The sequence below is a fragment of the Solenopsis invicta genome, chromosome 4 (genome assembly GCF_016802725.1).
Source record: "Solenopsis invicta isolate M01_SB chromosome 4, UNIL_Sinv_3.0, whole genome shotgun sequence".
In the NCBI taxonomy this organism is placed as follows: domain Eukaryota; kingdom Metazoa; phylum Arthropoda; class Insecta; order Hymenoptera; family Formicidae; genus Solenopsis; species Solenopsis invicta.
The window spans coordinates 2,261,632-2,279,825 of NC_052667.1; the positions used below are offsets into that span (position 1 = coordinate 2,261,632).

Consider the following 18,194-nt stretch of genomic DNA (forward strand, 5'->3'; position numbering starts at 1 on the left):
TAATTGCTCTGCGCCAGCAACGCGAAAACTTAAAAATTTTCCAGGCTCTCGCACGCAGTGCTACATTTTCGCGTAAAGCAAGAATTAATGAAACAAGTTTCAGAAATTTTTCCATCTCGCTTTAGCGCGATAAAAAGCGTGTTCAACGAAAATTTTCAGATCGCACAGGACAAAGGACTTCAAACTACGGTAATCTTCCGGCAACGATCCGTTGTAAATTTGCATCTTCACGCAAACGTCGCGAGATACTGTACATGCACACGCGCACGAATCCGCAATACTGAGTTCAAACGAAATGAAGCCACAGCAATTCCGAAATTCGGGCTTCTTGCTCTCGCGGAATATTAACTAAGCCCGCGTGCAAACAGGCGCCGCCTCGGCGATCCGCGACTCGATATAATTTCGCGTGGAATTGAATTCCAATACGCCACTTCCCCATTCGCTCTTATGAAAGAACGCCGTTCCGTTTTTTTTTCTTTTTCGTGTTTTTTTTTTTCGCCAGGTCTTACCGCGAGCGCGGATAATCGGCTCGAACGACGGAAATGCATTCTACGACGATGCACTTTGGGGGATCGGGATTTCATCACCGTTAGCAGACGTTCCACCTCGTTCCCGGGGCTGCATTGAAATAAAGTTAGCGAAACGCTAACCACCGTCGAGCCACCGTGGCCTTCCCTTCCGGATCCTCAAGTGCTCCCCCCTGGCTTACTTTTAGTCTGAGTAAAGTCTCTTTCCAGATACGAAACTTTCTGTACGACCTGATATGAAGTTATTTTGATTTCGACGGTGACTTTATTAGGATCAGATTGAATTGGCATAATTCATAAATATGTTCAATTCGAAACATCCCTAATACATATGTTTTGCATTAGCATTTAAGTGCTCGTTACTTTCGCGCACGGTTCCGTTTCTCGAAATCACGCGCCGCATCAAGTTCATTCTCGAAATTGGCATTACGTCACCTTAAAAAGGCACGCATCCAAGTCTCACATGAGAACTCGGGGAAAAGAGCGAGTAATAATAATGCAAGTGGAAATTGGTATTACAAGCGGTTGGAAGAAGGAGCCAAACGACCGACGAAACGTGTCCGGTTGACGCAATTGGCGCAAAGGACTAACACGCGAGATACAGTATAATAATAGGGATATTAAGGTAATTAAGGTCTCCAAAGTAGTCGACGGGTGTTGCAGCAGCATTAGGTACGACGGTCCCCCGAGGGGCTCTCCTCCTCTTCTGAAATGTCAGTACAAAATGTCATACGTGCGCGATTCCGGCAGACCGCTCTCGTCCATACGTCCTTACGAGCGATTCGATATTAGCCCCCGTTATCAAAATTGCATATCTCTTCGTTTCGCTTACGCGCAAAGGGATAAAGTTCAAACTTAATTGCGCCGCTGATGCACGATCTAAATGCATGCGTGACGCGAGCAACAAGACTGACTTTTCTATCGCCCTGGAAAGCTTGTGGCATATTTTTAACTTAGGTCAGAAGCTTCTCTTTTTCTCTCACGACAAGTAAAAAAAGAGATACCTTTTGCAAACTTTAATTAATATTGCCGTTACGATACACTTTTGCATTTTTCTCTTGGAGTGCAATTTTAACTCGACCGTGCAATTTAATGAATGTAAATGTCACGAGCGTAATTATTATTCGTGATTATTTAAATGAAAGGACGATACCGTGAATTAATATTTTCCACAAGATAAAACGTCGCGTCGAATCTTTTGGACAACCTTTAGCTTCCAGTTAATACGCAAAAGGTCGAGAGGATTAAACCTAATCGTCCTGCTAATGCACGATCTAAATGGATATTTGTCCCGCGGGTATCCGAAAGAAGACCGCAACAACGCGGGAACGGCAAACAACATTGGATTCCCTGTGTTCCAAATCTCTGTAGTAATTATGCAGCAAATTGTGCCGCCCGTAGCAACGTACCATTAGCCAGAGATTAGACACGTTTGCGTTTTTGCTAAAAGAGCTTAATTAATCGAAATATAAGCAAAAGTGGAAGCACTTTTACGCGAAAAGTATCTTTGGTAAAAATATACGCAATAATGGAGGGTTGTACGCGACACGCATGTACAATACGCGCACACGACAAGCGTATGCAACATATACGTATACAGCACGCATACTTGTCGACGCCGATTGCCGCAATTTTGAGTATCCCATAATTTGCATTAAACCATATTCATCCGATGATATTCAAATTTAGTTAATTCTACTGACTGACTAATCCGGTATAAACGAAACGTGTATATCGCATATATTACGGGTGACCGCATTCAACTCCGATATTCATTTCTGACGTGAACAAACGCAAGGGATCGGGACTAAATGAGATTATAAGTAGCTGAGCGCGACCTCTCAACGAATCGTCGGTTCTTTAATTTCGTGACGTTGACGTACGGATTATTTATATCTGGCGTCCGTGATCTCCGGAGATTACGAATTCAATTCTTCAATTAACGAATTATCTAGCTTTATGTCGTGGTTATGCACCGCAAAAGAATGGAGTTTGATCGTTTCGGTAATCTGCGTTCCAAATGCATATCGATCTCGCGAGCGCCGCGATAGGAGATTTACATTTTCTTTGCTCGTTCCCCTCGCCCTTCCCTCCCCGATTAAATTACATTACAATTCCCGAGTCTGTCAAATGGCGAAATAATCCTGCAAATGTTCCTTTATCATTGTCATCAAATTTACCATCGTGAAATATTTCGCGAACGCGAATCTTGTGAATCTTCAGCGGATGCTCTAAATTCTAGCGACATCATTCCTTTGTGCCCTTTTACACTCATTATACAACATACTATAGACCAAAGGCAAGGCTAACTGCCACGTTAATTCTCTATCTAAATGCATATTTACTTCATGAATATCGGTCTAATATCGACTGCAAGCGGCAGTCGCAGAATCTCTCGACTTCGCGAACGAAATGGCCGTAAATAGTGTTCGCGCCTGCCCTTCAATCGTCAAACGTCGAACTTTCGTAATAGACAATTCAGGTCTATACACTTGCACATTTCTATTAATATCGATAAAATAAAATCAAACCCACCTAACCACCCTCTTTCTCTTTCACGTTCTCTCATTATAAATTCATCCAATAACATTATAAAATTTATTAGACTACGATATTGTGATAACATTATTGCGTCGAGACAGAGTAAAAAATTCTATGTTCCTCTCCATTAATCGCGTTTGCTTTCTAATTAGCGAGATCGATTATACGTTTACAAGGTTGCCAAGAGTTACGGGCTTGTGCTCTGTCACGGTTGAGAACAACCAAGGGTCCGAAGGGGTTCGTCTCGTAAAACTTTTAACTTCATCAGCTATCCATTTAAGCAACGTAGTTAGTACATTTTACAAATTAATGCAATTTTTCATGCATCGAACGTTAGGTTTCTTTACCTTTACAATTATTTTCAATTACAAAAAAACAATGAAAATGGATGTTAACAAAATATACACACAGCTTTTCACGTATAAATGCAAAAATAGTAGAGAAAATGTAAAATATTTTAGAGAGCAAATACATATACGCGCAGCGTTAACAATGATATTTTCACGATAAAAATAAGCGGTGATAAGTGCCTTCATTTACCGCTGTTTTTCGCCGATTCTCGATTGCGATTGGACAGCTGAAACAAATAGAATCGGAGCTCAGCCAAGTACACCGGTACATTCAGGCAGTTACAGAGTTAATAGTTTGTGGATTTAATCCGGCGAATCCAGTCACCATTATATAATGGCACGGTAGATCGTTCCGGAGAAATGGTTGAATCGAGTGAGAGAGTCCCGGATTAGCGGATGCATCAGTGCTTACAGAGGACCATGATTAATCCAGCCCTATGGCCCGAAAGCCGATGAGTCGGGGCGGCCTGCAGGCAGACGAAGTGGAACGCGGAGACGGCGGTGTTTGCGAATTCAGATTGATCCGCGACTGCCAGATGCAACTCCTCTCGACGACGTGTAAATTCGCTTCCCCGTCCGTCGCGTCGTCGGAATATAAATCGTCGATAAAATAAGTCGGTGGGGAAATACGCTGAAGAAATACAATGATCGTGATTCCAAGTGCCAATTAGATCGTCGACTTAACCTGGAAGGAAGTCGGACCACCGTTGGCCGACGCCATCGATTGCTGAATATCAATTGATGAACGTTATCATAATGAAGTACCATTATTCGTCGTTAAAGAGTAAACCGATGAATGAGCAATGAGCGTGCCGTACCTCGGCTGCATCAGGCACATTGATATTTTGATCCACTTCATATTATTCCAAGTTTCAGTTCGTGTAAGATACCGCGCGCCGTTAAATTCGCCGATAATTAACGTACCGTTATTATTAATGAACCAAGTTACATTGTCACACTTAGCTATGCCAGAGGCGACGCAATTACTTGGTTATTATCTGGTTTATTTTAATAAAATTAACCTGTGCCGCGACGCGAAGCTGCCTGTCGTATTTTCCAACAATTGTACGTGTTTCGGCTTATAATTAGAAATGAATCACAAATGACGCCGCGACGATCGAAAGGAGCGATTATAGAAATCGAACGGTAATCGGCTATGCGACTCTAAGTCAAGTCAAGCATTAATTAACGAGTCACGGCTATTCGGAGTCGAGGAGCCGAATGCGCGGGCCAAAACTTCGCAATTAAAATCCAAGCGGAGCTGATAGCTCTCGGTCGAAACTATAATCTTGAGAAGACTATGCTCAATCACCCCGGTCAACCCATTATTATATCCTGAGGCCATAACTTAGTCCTGCTTTCATGAACATCTATTATAGCGTTGCTATATACTGAACGCCCTAGTTCTGTCGCGCAACCTGTCGAATACACGGTCGATCGAAAAGATGTAATTGTTTCAAAAGCAAGACAATAATAGTGTACGTGTTTCCACTAATTCAACGTTAAAATGTTTAGCAAAGTAAATTTAAGATTAACTAGATCATATAGATAATTTAGGCCTTCAGCTGAAAGCGGAGTTCATTTCTTTATTATGAAGACTGATCGCAATACTCGACGAATCCGGGTATACATAATTGCACTTGCTGTCGCACATTAATATTATCATACTGGTGGCTGTAAGGTAAGCAGTGAGATATCTACACACTCGCGATCAACGGTGGGGAAAATTTGAAATCCGGTATGCCTGATGCGACTGACGGAATGCACGGCGCGGGCGCGCGTGCGAATATCGCGTCCCCTGGGCAAGTAAAAGGGTTAATGTCCGCGGCGCGTACCACGTAAACCAGGAGCGACGCGAGCCTGGAGAGGCGTCGTTATCTCCGCATCGTGACGATTCGAGCCTTCCGGCATAGCTGCGGCTGTTATCCGTCATCTTAATGCATAGCCGGAACACCGACCGACGCACCGCTGGCTTATAAACGGCGCGATTATTCCACCCTATCCCACCCACCCATCGGACTCCTCTATCCCCCTATGACCAACACCACGTCGTCCCCACGTAAGCAATGTCGGTCGTGGACGGGTCCGCGTGGTCTCTATAAATGCATCGATTTGAATTTCATGTTGGGCGAACCGGCGCAGGATGAATAGTTTTCAATACCTTTCCTCTTGTCGATCCTTCGCGATTCCAGTACGCCGTTTCATTGCGTATAAATCTTCCCTCGCTCTTGCAGATGCTACTATTCTTCGAATTTTGTAGTAGCTGTGCGTTCCGCCATTATTGTCCCAAGTAATGCACGCTGATACGTTACTTATTTAAAGATGTAACAAGTAATCATTGAGTAAAGCTCTCGTCTACGCAGTGGGCTTTACTAACATAAGTTAACTAAGAATAATGACCGTTGTTACACGGAGCTGTTTTACGATATGATCGACAATTAAAAGCCAAATAACCTGTATCGCCCCTTAATTAAGCAACCCTCAATTAATTCTCGATTGATGGAATGTAATTCAAACGTTGCGGAAGCCATCGGTGCGAACGACAAATAGGTATATTCAATTGCAATCCTCGTACATGAAATAATTATTTTGATATTGCTTTTAATTGATCAGAAAGATACAATATTTGTAAATGTCATTTAACAAAAATGCTTTGTGTAACAATAAAATTTTTTTATGCAATAATAATCTACAATTAGATTGAAACACAGTGTCGAGTATCAGATATTATTCAAATATCAAAAATTCAAGATTTATTTGTAATATAATACATAATAATTATTTCTTTAATACAAAAAATATCCAATATTAATAATTATACCAAGGGCAATATCACAAATGATTATAATAAAATTATAAATATTGTTACGCAAAACACAATACGTAATAACTGTTTAGTATAAAACGATACGTGTAGATATAGCAAGCTTAAGCTTTGAATATCATGTATGTGACTTCAAATGTCACATTTGTGGCTTTCACGTATGTGTTATCTTGCATACAACCTTAACGAGCTTTTTCAATTAAATTGCGTAATATACACGAACAGAATAAGTGACCACCGTAATACATCGTTGGAACAAAAGTACATAGCAATATGTGTGCAGCTGAGTAAATCTATGTACAAATATTTGCCTTGGAATTTTAAAAAACGCTACAAACTTCTGTTTCAATCCAATATGTATATATTTCATATATATGTATATATATATACATACATTTATATAAAGTTTTTTATGGTTTTTCCTTACAATATAGTAAAATGTAATAATGAAGAGTAACTTAATATGCCAAGAGCTTTTTACAGAACTTCTTCAAAAGCATTCCTTCGCCAACATTTTTCAGCAATTATAATTCATTGTGCAGCCCGTAACACAAGTAGCATTTAATGTGAACAAAGTAACAAGCACTTTACAGTTCACAAAGCTAATGCCCTATTGTTTGAAACGCCTTTTCGTTTACACTGCAATGGCACCTTCCTTTCTTCACGACTTTCTTATTGGTCGTGCTTTTCTACTGCCTCGACTTGCCAAACAAATATATGCTTGGAAAAATCTCTCGTACAAAGCTTATTTATAACCTAACTTTGCGTTATACGCCAACTAGAAAACGGATAAAAATGTAACCTTTTATTTTAATGAGACTTTATGCGCAAACTTTATATGGCAGTTACAGCAAATTCGTGAGAAGTTTATGCGGTGCATATGGCTGAGAATGCTAAATCTATGTGATTATTTTGACATTTATTTGACGAACAGAATTTATACCGATGCAAAATTAACTTACGGTTATAGAGCAAAAATAAATATTATTAGAATTTATTCGAATAATATTATAAGTTATTGGAGTATTTACATTTCCATTACATATATTAGTAGAGAAAGAGGAAAGACTGATGAGCAACCGATCTTCGAGACAGAAACTTTATCAAATTCCTCTTCGAGACGCTGTTCTTACTTCACGTGGTTTTCATTCTCTAATTAGTACTTCGCAAAAGTCATTACCTACATAACACTGTCGCTAAACCCACTTTAGCTGACGACAGCTGAACCGAAATTGCGAATAAAGACTGAATAAGATCGTTCTAGCTTGTACCCGATGAGTATTCATTTTTTATACCTCTCCACGTAATTTTACTAATTAATTAACTAATTGCTTTGACTGCACGGGAGAATTCTTCAGGCCGTCTGAAGTGCGCGGCAGTGTGCAAAGAGAGCCGGAAAAAGCTAGAAATTCATTTAATTTTTTTCGTGGTTTGCTAACGAGGTCAATGGGTTAAACAAGTCGACCCATTGTATAATGTCCCAGATTCTCTTTTATTCCAGAATATTTCTATGAGTAGTTTTAATCCGTAATATATCATATTTTTTATACGCTAATGTAAAATTTGCTAGTACCAACGGTGCGCAAAAATAATAACAGAATTGATTGTGCAATTACTGAGAATATTAAATTATTTTAAATCTAGACGTTATAGAATTGAATGTAAAAAAATTCTGATTTTAATCTTAATAATTTGACTTGGCATAACAGAAAAATCTCAAACAATATGTTAAAATGATGAAAATGTAAAAAATAGATTAGTAGATTATTTAACGACATTTGTGATTATTTGCATTAGCTTAAGATTTTGTCAGATTGTTACTCATTAACCTGTATCGGTACAATTTTTATCTTAATAAAAAACTATCACGAAACTATCGCGTCATTTAAAGTGACTTAACGCCATTTAATTACTTCTTATCGTAGAGGGCATTCGCGGTGCTGTGAAATGGCCGCGCAGAATTTCGCAGCTAGTTCGTAACTACTTATTCATGAATTATTCTCACAAGTACGCTATAAAAACACATTTTATGATCCCTCAAAGTAAAACTTGAGGTATGAAAATACATAAGCTGGTAAACAGATTATGTTTATCAAAAGTTTAAAACATTAAATAATATAACATTATAAGAAAAATATTACTATTTCTTAATTTTCGAATATTTTCAGTACGTTGATCTTTCTAATTAAAAGCGATTCTAAAATTGTTGATAATAAGCGTGTTGATTCATTCATGAAAAAAAGTTAAGTGTTGAGATATAATTAATTTTTTAACTGCACAAGAGCTTAGAATTATTAAAGAAAATTTAATTATATATCCGCATTAATTAAAACGTGGAAAATGAGAAACGACTTTTAAGAGAATTTGTCGAATACAAAGATGTGACAGGTTTAATTGACACATTAACGACGTGCCATACTACAATAAAAGAATCGATCGATAAAGCACTTATACGTATCCATAAAAATTCGAATTACCTTGTATCCGGCGAGATCTTGAACTACGCAGGAGAGAATAGCTTCCCTTCCAACCGGCGCGGTTACATTGGCTATTGGCTCCTTGAATTTAGGATCTAAAAAGAAAATAAAATTGCATTGTTTTAGAGAAGAACGACATCGTAATGAAAGAATTTTGTTTTAAAATAAGCAAATTGAAATGATAAATATTTGAAGTAAATATTTGAAGATTCTTTAAACATGTCAATTCATCAATTAATTACAAATATACATCGTTTCTAAATATTGTATATGTGTATGTGTGTCATTTACATCTATATATATATATATATATATATATATATATATATATAATTTAAAGCAATTCTATTTTAATTTATTCAATTGCAATTTAAAATAAATGTAATTAAAAATAATTAAATTTTCATTCTATCAATGTTAATTTATTCTGGATCATATAAATGATGTTTTATTTAAGTCTAATTTGATTTTCTATTTAAAAGAAGTAAAATTAATTTTCTAATTTATTTATATATTGTTTGCTAAAAATCCAGAGTAAATAAATTATTTCGCCTGTTCTTTAACATCAAAATTAAATCTATCAATATGATGTTTTATTACATAAATTCTTTAATTACAATAATTTAATTATCGTATTTTTCTTATTAAAATTGTAAATATTATTCGAATAACTCATATATTTAGGAAACGTTTAATTAAATTAACTTTTAAGTGATTTGTCACTTTTACCTTTATTTCACTCTAACATTTTTTCACATTATTAATATCTTTGACACATAAATATATATATATATATATATATATATATACACGTTTCAGCAGAATGTTGTATCTTCAAATACCAAGCGTAAAAACATTAATATCATATGGGAGGCGCACGGAGAAATTATATCCAGTGATATAAAATATGATATGGGGCGGTAAAAGGGCGCCGAGAAGAAAAATGGCCACCAGCACAGCGTGAAAGATAAATGTACGTTTGGATTGCCCGTTGCAGATTTATCCCCAAGTAATTTAATGCGATATTATTGGATGCACTCGATGTGGCACGCAATGCGATCAGCTTGTACGTCCTAGTCGTACTTGCCGTACCAATAAGGAGTGAATATCATCGAGTTGCAAATCATAATATGAGTGTTGCGCGTAGAACGTGGAATAAGGAAGACAGATAATCACGTCTGTGCGGAAACGGGACAATCGCAGGCTATAGGCATAGCCTGAAATGCAAGTTAGTAACGTCATACGCAATTTAGTAACGTGGAACGTTAGCTACTGATCTTCCATCAAACGTACGCATGAGAATTGACTAAGTCCTATTGATCATTGGTAATGTCAAACGTAAGCATACAGGATGCGTGTGTCTAGAATGCAATCTGCGCGTACACTTTATGACAATGACCTACACAAATTTCAATTACAACTTTTGCGAGCCGGGCCACGTTATATCAATAAGAATTTTCGCAGCGCGATAACATACGAAATTGAATTTGATGGCAAATTGTATAAAGTACAAATTGATTTTTATTCGGATCGATAAGTTTTATTATATCATCGTTATTGAAGCGAAATAAATTGGTTAACTTGAATGTGTACACGTGTAATCGCGGAAAAAAATTAAATTACATTTCTCCATGTTAGTGTATCTTTGCAAAACATGAAATACACGTTACACGGAAAAGGTACACGGTATAAAAGAGCAATCAGCGCAAATGTATTCGATTAAAACGAATTCGGCAAAGTGTGCATATCCTGTGTACCTGTGTACACTGATATAATCGCTCTTCCGGTAACAAAATTGTAAATAAAGTACAAGCTCCCCTTTGCTGTCATCTGCTCCTCCAGTGACGATAACGCGTAAACGTCAGCATCGATCACCGGTCAAGGATATCCTCGGCAGCCAGTATCGCTGATACGAAATTATTCCGGCGACTGCATTACGATATTGTCCATCAAATCTCGCCCGAGTCCACGCACACAGGCAAATATACGCGCAACGCACGCACACAACGCAACGACGAACGGCAAACGTGGCCTCCTCTCCGAGCGAGAGACCTATTAAAAGGTCAACATCCATCAAGGGTCAAAAATGCCCTACGGAGATTGTTTGCGAGGGCAAATCCGTGAAGCGAGCGAGGAAGCGCGAGCGAAGCTGAAACCTGCGCGAGCATAATCGTAGATGGCTCGGTAATGGGAGCATAAGGGAACCATAATTCCGGCGGAGAGTTTCCCGTATGTACGTTGGCGGCCCGCGCGGCCGTGCAGTGGCCCTCGCGGGAAATTCGGCCGATACCAAGGCCGTCGCTTCGGCGGGCATTGATGGATCGGACTTACCCGCAGAATGGCCGTCCCGAGTCCAAAGTGTTCCGACGAGAACTGCGCGAGAAGAGGGCGAACAAATCCTTTTTTATTTCTCGCGAACAAGAAGCGTGGCGCGGCGGAACGACTTCTGAATGACATATGACTCTCACCGTCACGTACCCTTTATCTGCGAGAATGTTCGAGAGAAGAGTGCGTATCCCCGCGAGTTCGACTTTCATCCATCGAGCCTCTTGATCCACGTGATCAATTGGATGAAATTGCGCGGATCGGAACAGAAGACTACGATGGAACGAGTATGCGTATGACAGATTATCTTTTGTAAGTATAATAAGGTGGAATACTATTGTATTCTTACACTCCGGTAACAAGTCGCTATTTAATCAAGAAACTCTCGAGAAGCTAAGAGCAAAGTAACTAATGGCTGTGAATAAAGAATGTAATCGATCGTCTTTGAAGACGGAGCGGCGGTAGTAAGGCGATATTTGTTCTTACGTTTCAGAATTTTCGACGTAGTTCCCTATTAGAGTATTGAAGTACGAAACTTACGGTTTTTGTACTTCTTCATATTTAACTTGTCGCGATCTATTCTCGAGTTTGCGTTATAAAAGTCGTCCATTTACAATTTTATTTACGACCTTCATTGTATTTGCATCGCAAATCTCAACGATAACGTTCAACGACTCGGAGTGAACGCCTACCGCCGCTGTAAATTTTTCCAGAAGCGCTATCTATGATATTTTCCAATTAACCTTGGAACCGAAGACAAAAATGTGTCTGCAACATCGACAATTCGGAAGTAGCGTGGGCCTGCATTTTTCACGACCCTTACCCGCTGCTTCCCGCATATTGTCGGCCGGCATGGCATTTTAAGTTATAGTCGACGAAGCGTATGTAAGTAATCCAATAGTCGACCATTTCGAAAAAAAACGAGCAAGGAACGGCGAGCACGCGAGAGTTAGGGCACGAGGATGAAGAGTGATAAAAAATATCACGAGCGTTCACCGATGCACATCGTCACTAATGCACTTTATGGGACGAACGTCAAAATATCAACGCCCGGATTTCGAGCACGAGAACCGGCGGTGTTTTTTTTTTTTTTAAATTCCAGTCATCCCGCGACATTTACGATTCGAAATAAGTTTTCATTTATGATCTCATTTATCTGTACAACCGCGCTGGTCCACAATTCGGAAAAAGTGTATAAGCGCGTATATCATTGCGAGAGAAATATATTTTCGATACGCGAGTGGTATAGAAATGATATACGATGGACATAAAAACAACGTATAATTAAAAAGCTTGGACAAAGATAGAAGGTAAAGGGTTAAGCTTCGTTACAAACCAAAGTGACATTAACGTTCTCGTAATTAATCTCTTAAGCGGTATCTTCTCATATTATATTAATAATACTCTATCCGTAAATAAACTACGATCTTGTCTATCGCTATCGCTCGTGAAAAGCTCGCATAGCTGGGAAGCGGTGAACCGTGTTAAAACACCTCCGCAATGTGGCATTTCTCACCATGCTGCCTCGATTTTCGTCGCTTCGGCTTTCGAGTGGAAGCACGCTCGGAGCGAGGTCAAACGGAAGAATACACGAAGAGAGAAAGAGAGAGACGAAGGATCGTGGTTCTCTTCTCAGCAAAAAGAATTTGGAACAACCGGAAGTCCCGGGCTCCTCGCATAATACCGAAAGATTATCATCGTGGACGCGAATGGAAAATCGCGTAGTTTCCACTCGTCGCGCGGTTACAACACTGCGGAATAACGAGAATTCCGTCCGTTCTGTCCGACAACGCGCTCACGCCCCTATTTATGGTTCTTCTCTGGCATTTATGGCAGCCGCTGGCAAATACGCGTCGCGAAATCCCCGAAGCGCGAGATGCTTTATGTACGCGCGTTTCCCATCCCCTTTTTCACTTGTTTGCCGTGCTTCGGATTCTCGAAAGCTCGCCTCTTTTCCGACTTGCTCGCATAACGCTCCCTTGCCCGATCTTCCTCACCCTACTCGACCTCTATTCTCATTATCCGAACCGTCGCGACTTATTTGAGCTGATTCGTGCTATATCCCGCTACTTGCTGCATTCCGTGTGCACGCCCTTTGATTCTGGTTCACCACCCGTTATTCGGAAATACCATTGGCATTGAAAATTGCTAGTTTTCATCTTTCAGCTCCCGTTTCGATCATTCACGTAAGACTACACGTTTTCCACGAGTCTTACCGAATAATACAACTAATTTACGATCCAACGATTATACTTAAATGTTACATAAGAAAATTAATTTTTTCTTGGTATTATTTGCGACTAAACACACCTTGGTTGAATAATATCGACGGCGGCGGAGTCTAATAGGAAATTTATTTCGCCTCCCTTTCTCATCGCAACGGCAAGCTCTCATTTCTTCATTCTCTCTCTTTATTCTCAGGTAGAACATTCCCTTCCTTTTATGCATCGTCTAATTCAGCACTTGGACTTCGTTTTTATCCGTCGTTCTTCCCTTTCGCACCAGGCCACGGTACGTCTCTCATAGCGTTTCCCATCCCTTTCTCATTTTCTCAAGACTCAGCGCCTCCGTCGGTCTCGTTTCTACTCTCGTTCATTCATTCTCATCCCTCTCGCTCCAGTATTTCGCGGCTCCTCGTGAACCCACGTGGTACAAGGCGTATAGCATAATAACGAGCCATGAACAGCGCAACGCGTCGGCCGCTTTATTTCACCATTTCTGGAGTCTGAAATATCTCGCTCCTCTGAAATCACTTCGCGCGGGCTAGTAGTAACTTCCCTTCCGCGCACGGCTCTCTCGTTGCAAACGGCTTAATGCCTGCAACGGTAACTCATTCGAAACTCATTCCTTGCGAGAAATAGTTGGTGGGAATCTACGGGAAACACGAGAATAGGATCCGTGTCCAATTTGTTGTAATAATAGACCACGACGCCGGCCACGAATTGATGTACCGTGGTCCGCCAGAGATAAACGATGCCTCTCGCGACAAAAGAGCTTTCGAGTTTTAGTTTTATCTTTAAGTAAATGCTGTGAACTACGAAGATCATTATGCACCTTTGCCTTGCTAACGTAACGGTTACAGAAGGAGCTTCACAGTGTCAATTTATATGCTCCAATTTATATGCATTCAGAATCGACGTGAGAATAAATAGAAAAGCATTTAATTCTCGCAGCGCAGAACAACGAACGGTGACCGCAGGAAATCGTTTCATCTGAAGAAAGAGGTCACCGGCGGAACAATTAATTATTCCAGTGTCGTGTCGTACAACGGGACAGTATGTTTGTGCGCGATATCAGTTGTGTCGCCGCGTTTCAGGTTTATTGCCACCGGGATGTGTTGGCAAAGAAGCAGCATGTGATACTTGTAACAGATTGCATTTCGTGTCGGGACACACTTTGTTATCTGGGTTTACACTTTCATGCACCAGGAACGACCTCACGTTTCCTACCTCGTGTCGGTCTATTTATTTTGGCCACTTGGGTTTTCAAGGTGCTGTCGACGTGTTCGTGACAGCGGGCTCTTTTCAAGTTCAGCAATCCGGCCAGCAAACTATTGTTGGATAATGTCAGCTGATATATGTAAGGATGTCTGCGACTGCCGCGATGCCGTGGCAGCGCACGTGGAAAATATTCCCTAAGTATGCACACACATAATGCCGCTGGAAATATTTTTATATTATTTAAAACGCTATTCAACGCCCCTTTCTCGACATGAAATCGCGCGCGGTTTTACGCGATTTATATATCATAACTATTCCGGAACAGTTAACATTGAATTTTTTAGCAAACTTATTATCGCATATTTATAATGTTTTTTAACGTGTATTTAAAAATAAAATTGCAAAGTACTGTGTGTTAAAAAATACTATTAAAAGATATATTAACTGGATTATTTTTTGTTAAATAAACTTATAAAATTTCACAAATGTCGATACAAATAATTTTATTACACAACGTTTAATTCTATCAGTGTCATTATTTGGCGGAAATTAAATCATCGTGATATATCATATAATAAAACCTATTTAAAATATCGCCAAGATAACGCTGCCTCTAGAATACCCGATCTTACGCTTATGATGACAAACCTATAGTGATTAGTTTATAAATACATTATCCGCAAAAATATCGCACTTTATATATTTCACATTTAATAAATAATGATGACATCGTAAAAATTTAGGTCACCGATTCGCACGAGTTTATAGAATAAATCGATCCTCGATACTTTCTTTTTCAAAGATAGAACGCTGCGGGAATGTAGTAAAAGTCCTTGAGAAGAATTGAATGAATGAACGGGTGCAAATTAAAAACTCGTTCGTTCGATTTAAAATAGCATGTAAGCTATAAATACAAAAATTCAAACATTTCAGCTTCAAACTAATTTGTCTTTGGAATCAATCGCACAAAATATAGACACCGATAGCTTTTATATTAGTTTGCTTTAAAAATAGATCAACACTTTGGATTAAATCATTTAATCAAGTTTTAGATGTCAGCGTTTTATTACAAAATTTTGATCATATAACAAATGTATGCACACATACGCACACACGTGATATATGAACTATTATTGAAAAAAAAATTACATTATGACGTATCTAAAAAGAAACAATTGGATAAATGTATTAAAAAGAATTAGATTACGCTACTTTAGAAGAGAAAGAGAGAGGCAGATTCAATTTTTTTTCTTTGTCTTTCCCTCCGCGCTGTCCGAAGAGATGAGGAATCTTAGTTCGCTCGCACGGATTCAATTACTCTCGGGTTCAAAAGCCAGCAAGGGGAGAACGCCACCGAAAAAAAAGATTACCCGCAACAATAAAAATACCATATCGAGATCTATAGCCCTGCTTCGGTGAGACGGTATTCCACTCTGTCGACGATTCGCATTTCTGAGCGACCCCTTCCGCAATTTCCAGCCTAAGATGATTTACATTTGGTCTACCCGATTGTACTCGTCAGGGAATAATCCGTAACTAAAGAAGGGAAACGCACAATTTCTGACACATCTTTCTCTCCTCTCTCTCTTTCTTTGTTGTTGGTAAAATCTCGCGAAAATGTGCACATCGCACGCGTACGTATACACGGGTACGCTTATGCGGAGCATTCAAGATACTACAGTGCTATAAGTTATACACCCAGCGAACATTTGTACAATACATTATATTTTCTATTCCCCGGCGGTTTCCCCGCTACCTCTGCCACCCCACCGTTTTCGGTTCATTCGCGCATGTATTTCGCACGAGCGATTTTCATATCGAGGGAAATCGAGCTTCCTCGTGAATTCTTTTCCGTCTCCCGGGTAGTTCGCTTCCCGGGGAAATTATAAGTTCATAATGACCCTTGCCCACCTGGCTTACACGGTACAATAAATGTATAATGCGAGATATAAAAGAGAGAATGTGCCACTCCGTGGTTTTGCGGCCCGCAGATATTTCCTTACAGTTAATTCTCAACGAGCGAAACGTCCGCGTTCGCCTTTTTACCTTATTATGCGGTAATCCCCCGAGACAAAATGGAATGGAGCGCTTTATGACGTGACAATATTTGAGTCGGCGCGGCGTAAAAAAAAAGATAATTATATACCGTTTATACGTTCGAAAGAGATGTGTTATCCTTCGAGATTATTGAATGTACCACTGTTACGAATAATAAAATTTTCTCCGAGAAATTATTTTGCATAGAGATTACCTTTTGAATTAAAAGCGGATCGATATAACGATTTGCATCAAATTCGGAACGTCAATCAACATTCCCACGTAAATAACAAAAGTGGGAGAAGCAGACATTAATTAAAACTCGAAATATCTTGGAACTTTTAATAAACCTCGGGATATCTACGGTGAATGATTAATCCGTTATATTTTTGCGGCGTGCTTCTCCGATCGCATCTCGAATAAATATTTCGGATTTCATTACAGAAATTTGTTATTTAATAACGTGTAATTTAAATATTAATTAAAATAATGCATATCATATTACTTGAAAACCAGTACGCAGATTGCAAATTACGATATGCCCCGTATCGCGCCGTATCAATTCGAGATAAAACCGAACCGTTGTGGATTTGGATACCAAACACTGAGAATTCGCATTTCACGTATTCCATAAACTCCCTAAATCAAAGCCACATTAAAGAGCTTTCCGGTGTGAAACGGTCAAAAATATTTTCCAATGAAATCCAATCCCTGTCGCATACTACTAATGGGACGGTATTACGTTCGTTATCGATGAAATCGTCGGAAATTCTATCCGAGCTTACACACCGGGCTGTATTTCGCGACAAGATCAATTGAAATTTCTCAACAGATACACGCCGCTCTTTGATCCGAGTAACAAGATCGAATTAGTCGGCCTCTTCATCTGCCGTGTTGACACGCGCGTTGACAAACGTTCCGTTTCGATGCCTCGCCACTCTATACGCGGAACCAGAAGTTTCGGCCCTCTGACATCCACCTTTCCTTTCCCCGTTTGCCACCCCAGCCGTTTTCACCGACGGGATTCCTCTTAATTGCATACGGTAATTATTGTTTGCGCGCTAAATACGTTGACACGCACAGCTGAGACGTCTCTAAAATTACGCTGCCAAGTTTGTCATAACGCCAAGCTGATTCTAAAATTAATATAACCACACTACACGACGCAGTCAACACGTATAAATAATAAGAGAACGCGGAGTGGAAAAGAGAAATATTTCTACTCGTTTAGAGATTTTTTTAAATATTTTTATCGCCTCTCTTTCGCGGCGATAAAAATCGACCTTTTGGTACAAATGGTATTAACTTTGAGAAGAAAATATTTCATTTGCACGTGATCAGTGGTTCAAATTGGAATTAGAGATCGTTGCAATTGAGAATTGTTACGATTGCGCTAAGAAGATATTATTCGGAGAACGCAATTATCTCGCGACATACACGTGTCGTATGCTCGGTGGATCTTCTGCCAACTTCCAGTTTCATCTTGCCGGGAATAAAGCTGCACTTAATTGCATACGATAATTATTGTTTACGCGGCAAATACATCTACGCGTGCAGTCTGCCGGCGGAATTCTCTGCCTAAAGTCTGCGTGATAATCTCCGCCTTGTACAGAACGTTGATCTCTCACTCCGGAGGAGGGAAAACAATAGACGAAACACGGCGACGCAGAGTC

The 18,194-nt window shown here is 39.6% G+C and overlaps 1 protein-coding gene across 2 annotated transcripts in view; it reads right to left on the reverse strand.

The window, feature by feature from the left end:
* Positions 1–18,194, reverse strand: part of LOC105195715 (neurotrimin) — a 153,016-nt gene that overhangs the window by 47,210 nt on the left and 87,612 nt on the right. For both annotated transcript variants that reach the window (XM_011161272.3, XM_039448558.1), the window contains exon 2: positions 8,720–8,814. In XM_011161272.3, the coding sequence (XP_011159574.1) occupies positions 8,720–8,814 (95 nt within the window). The remainder of the gene's footprint in view (positions 1–8,719; positions 8,815–18,194) is intronic.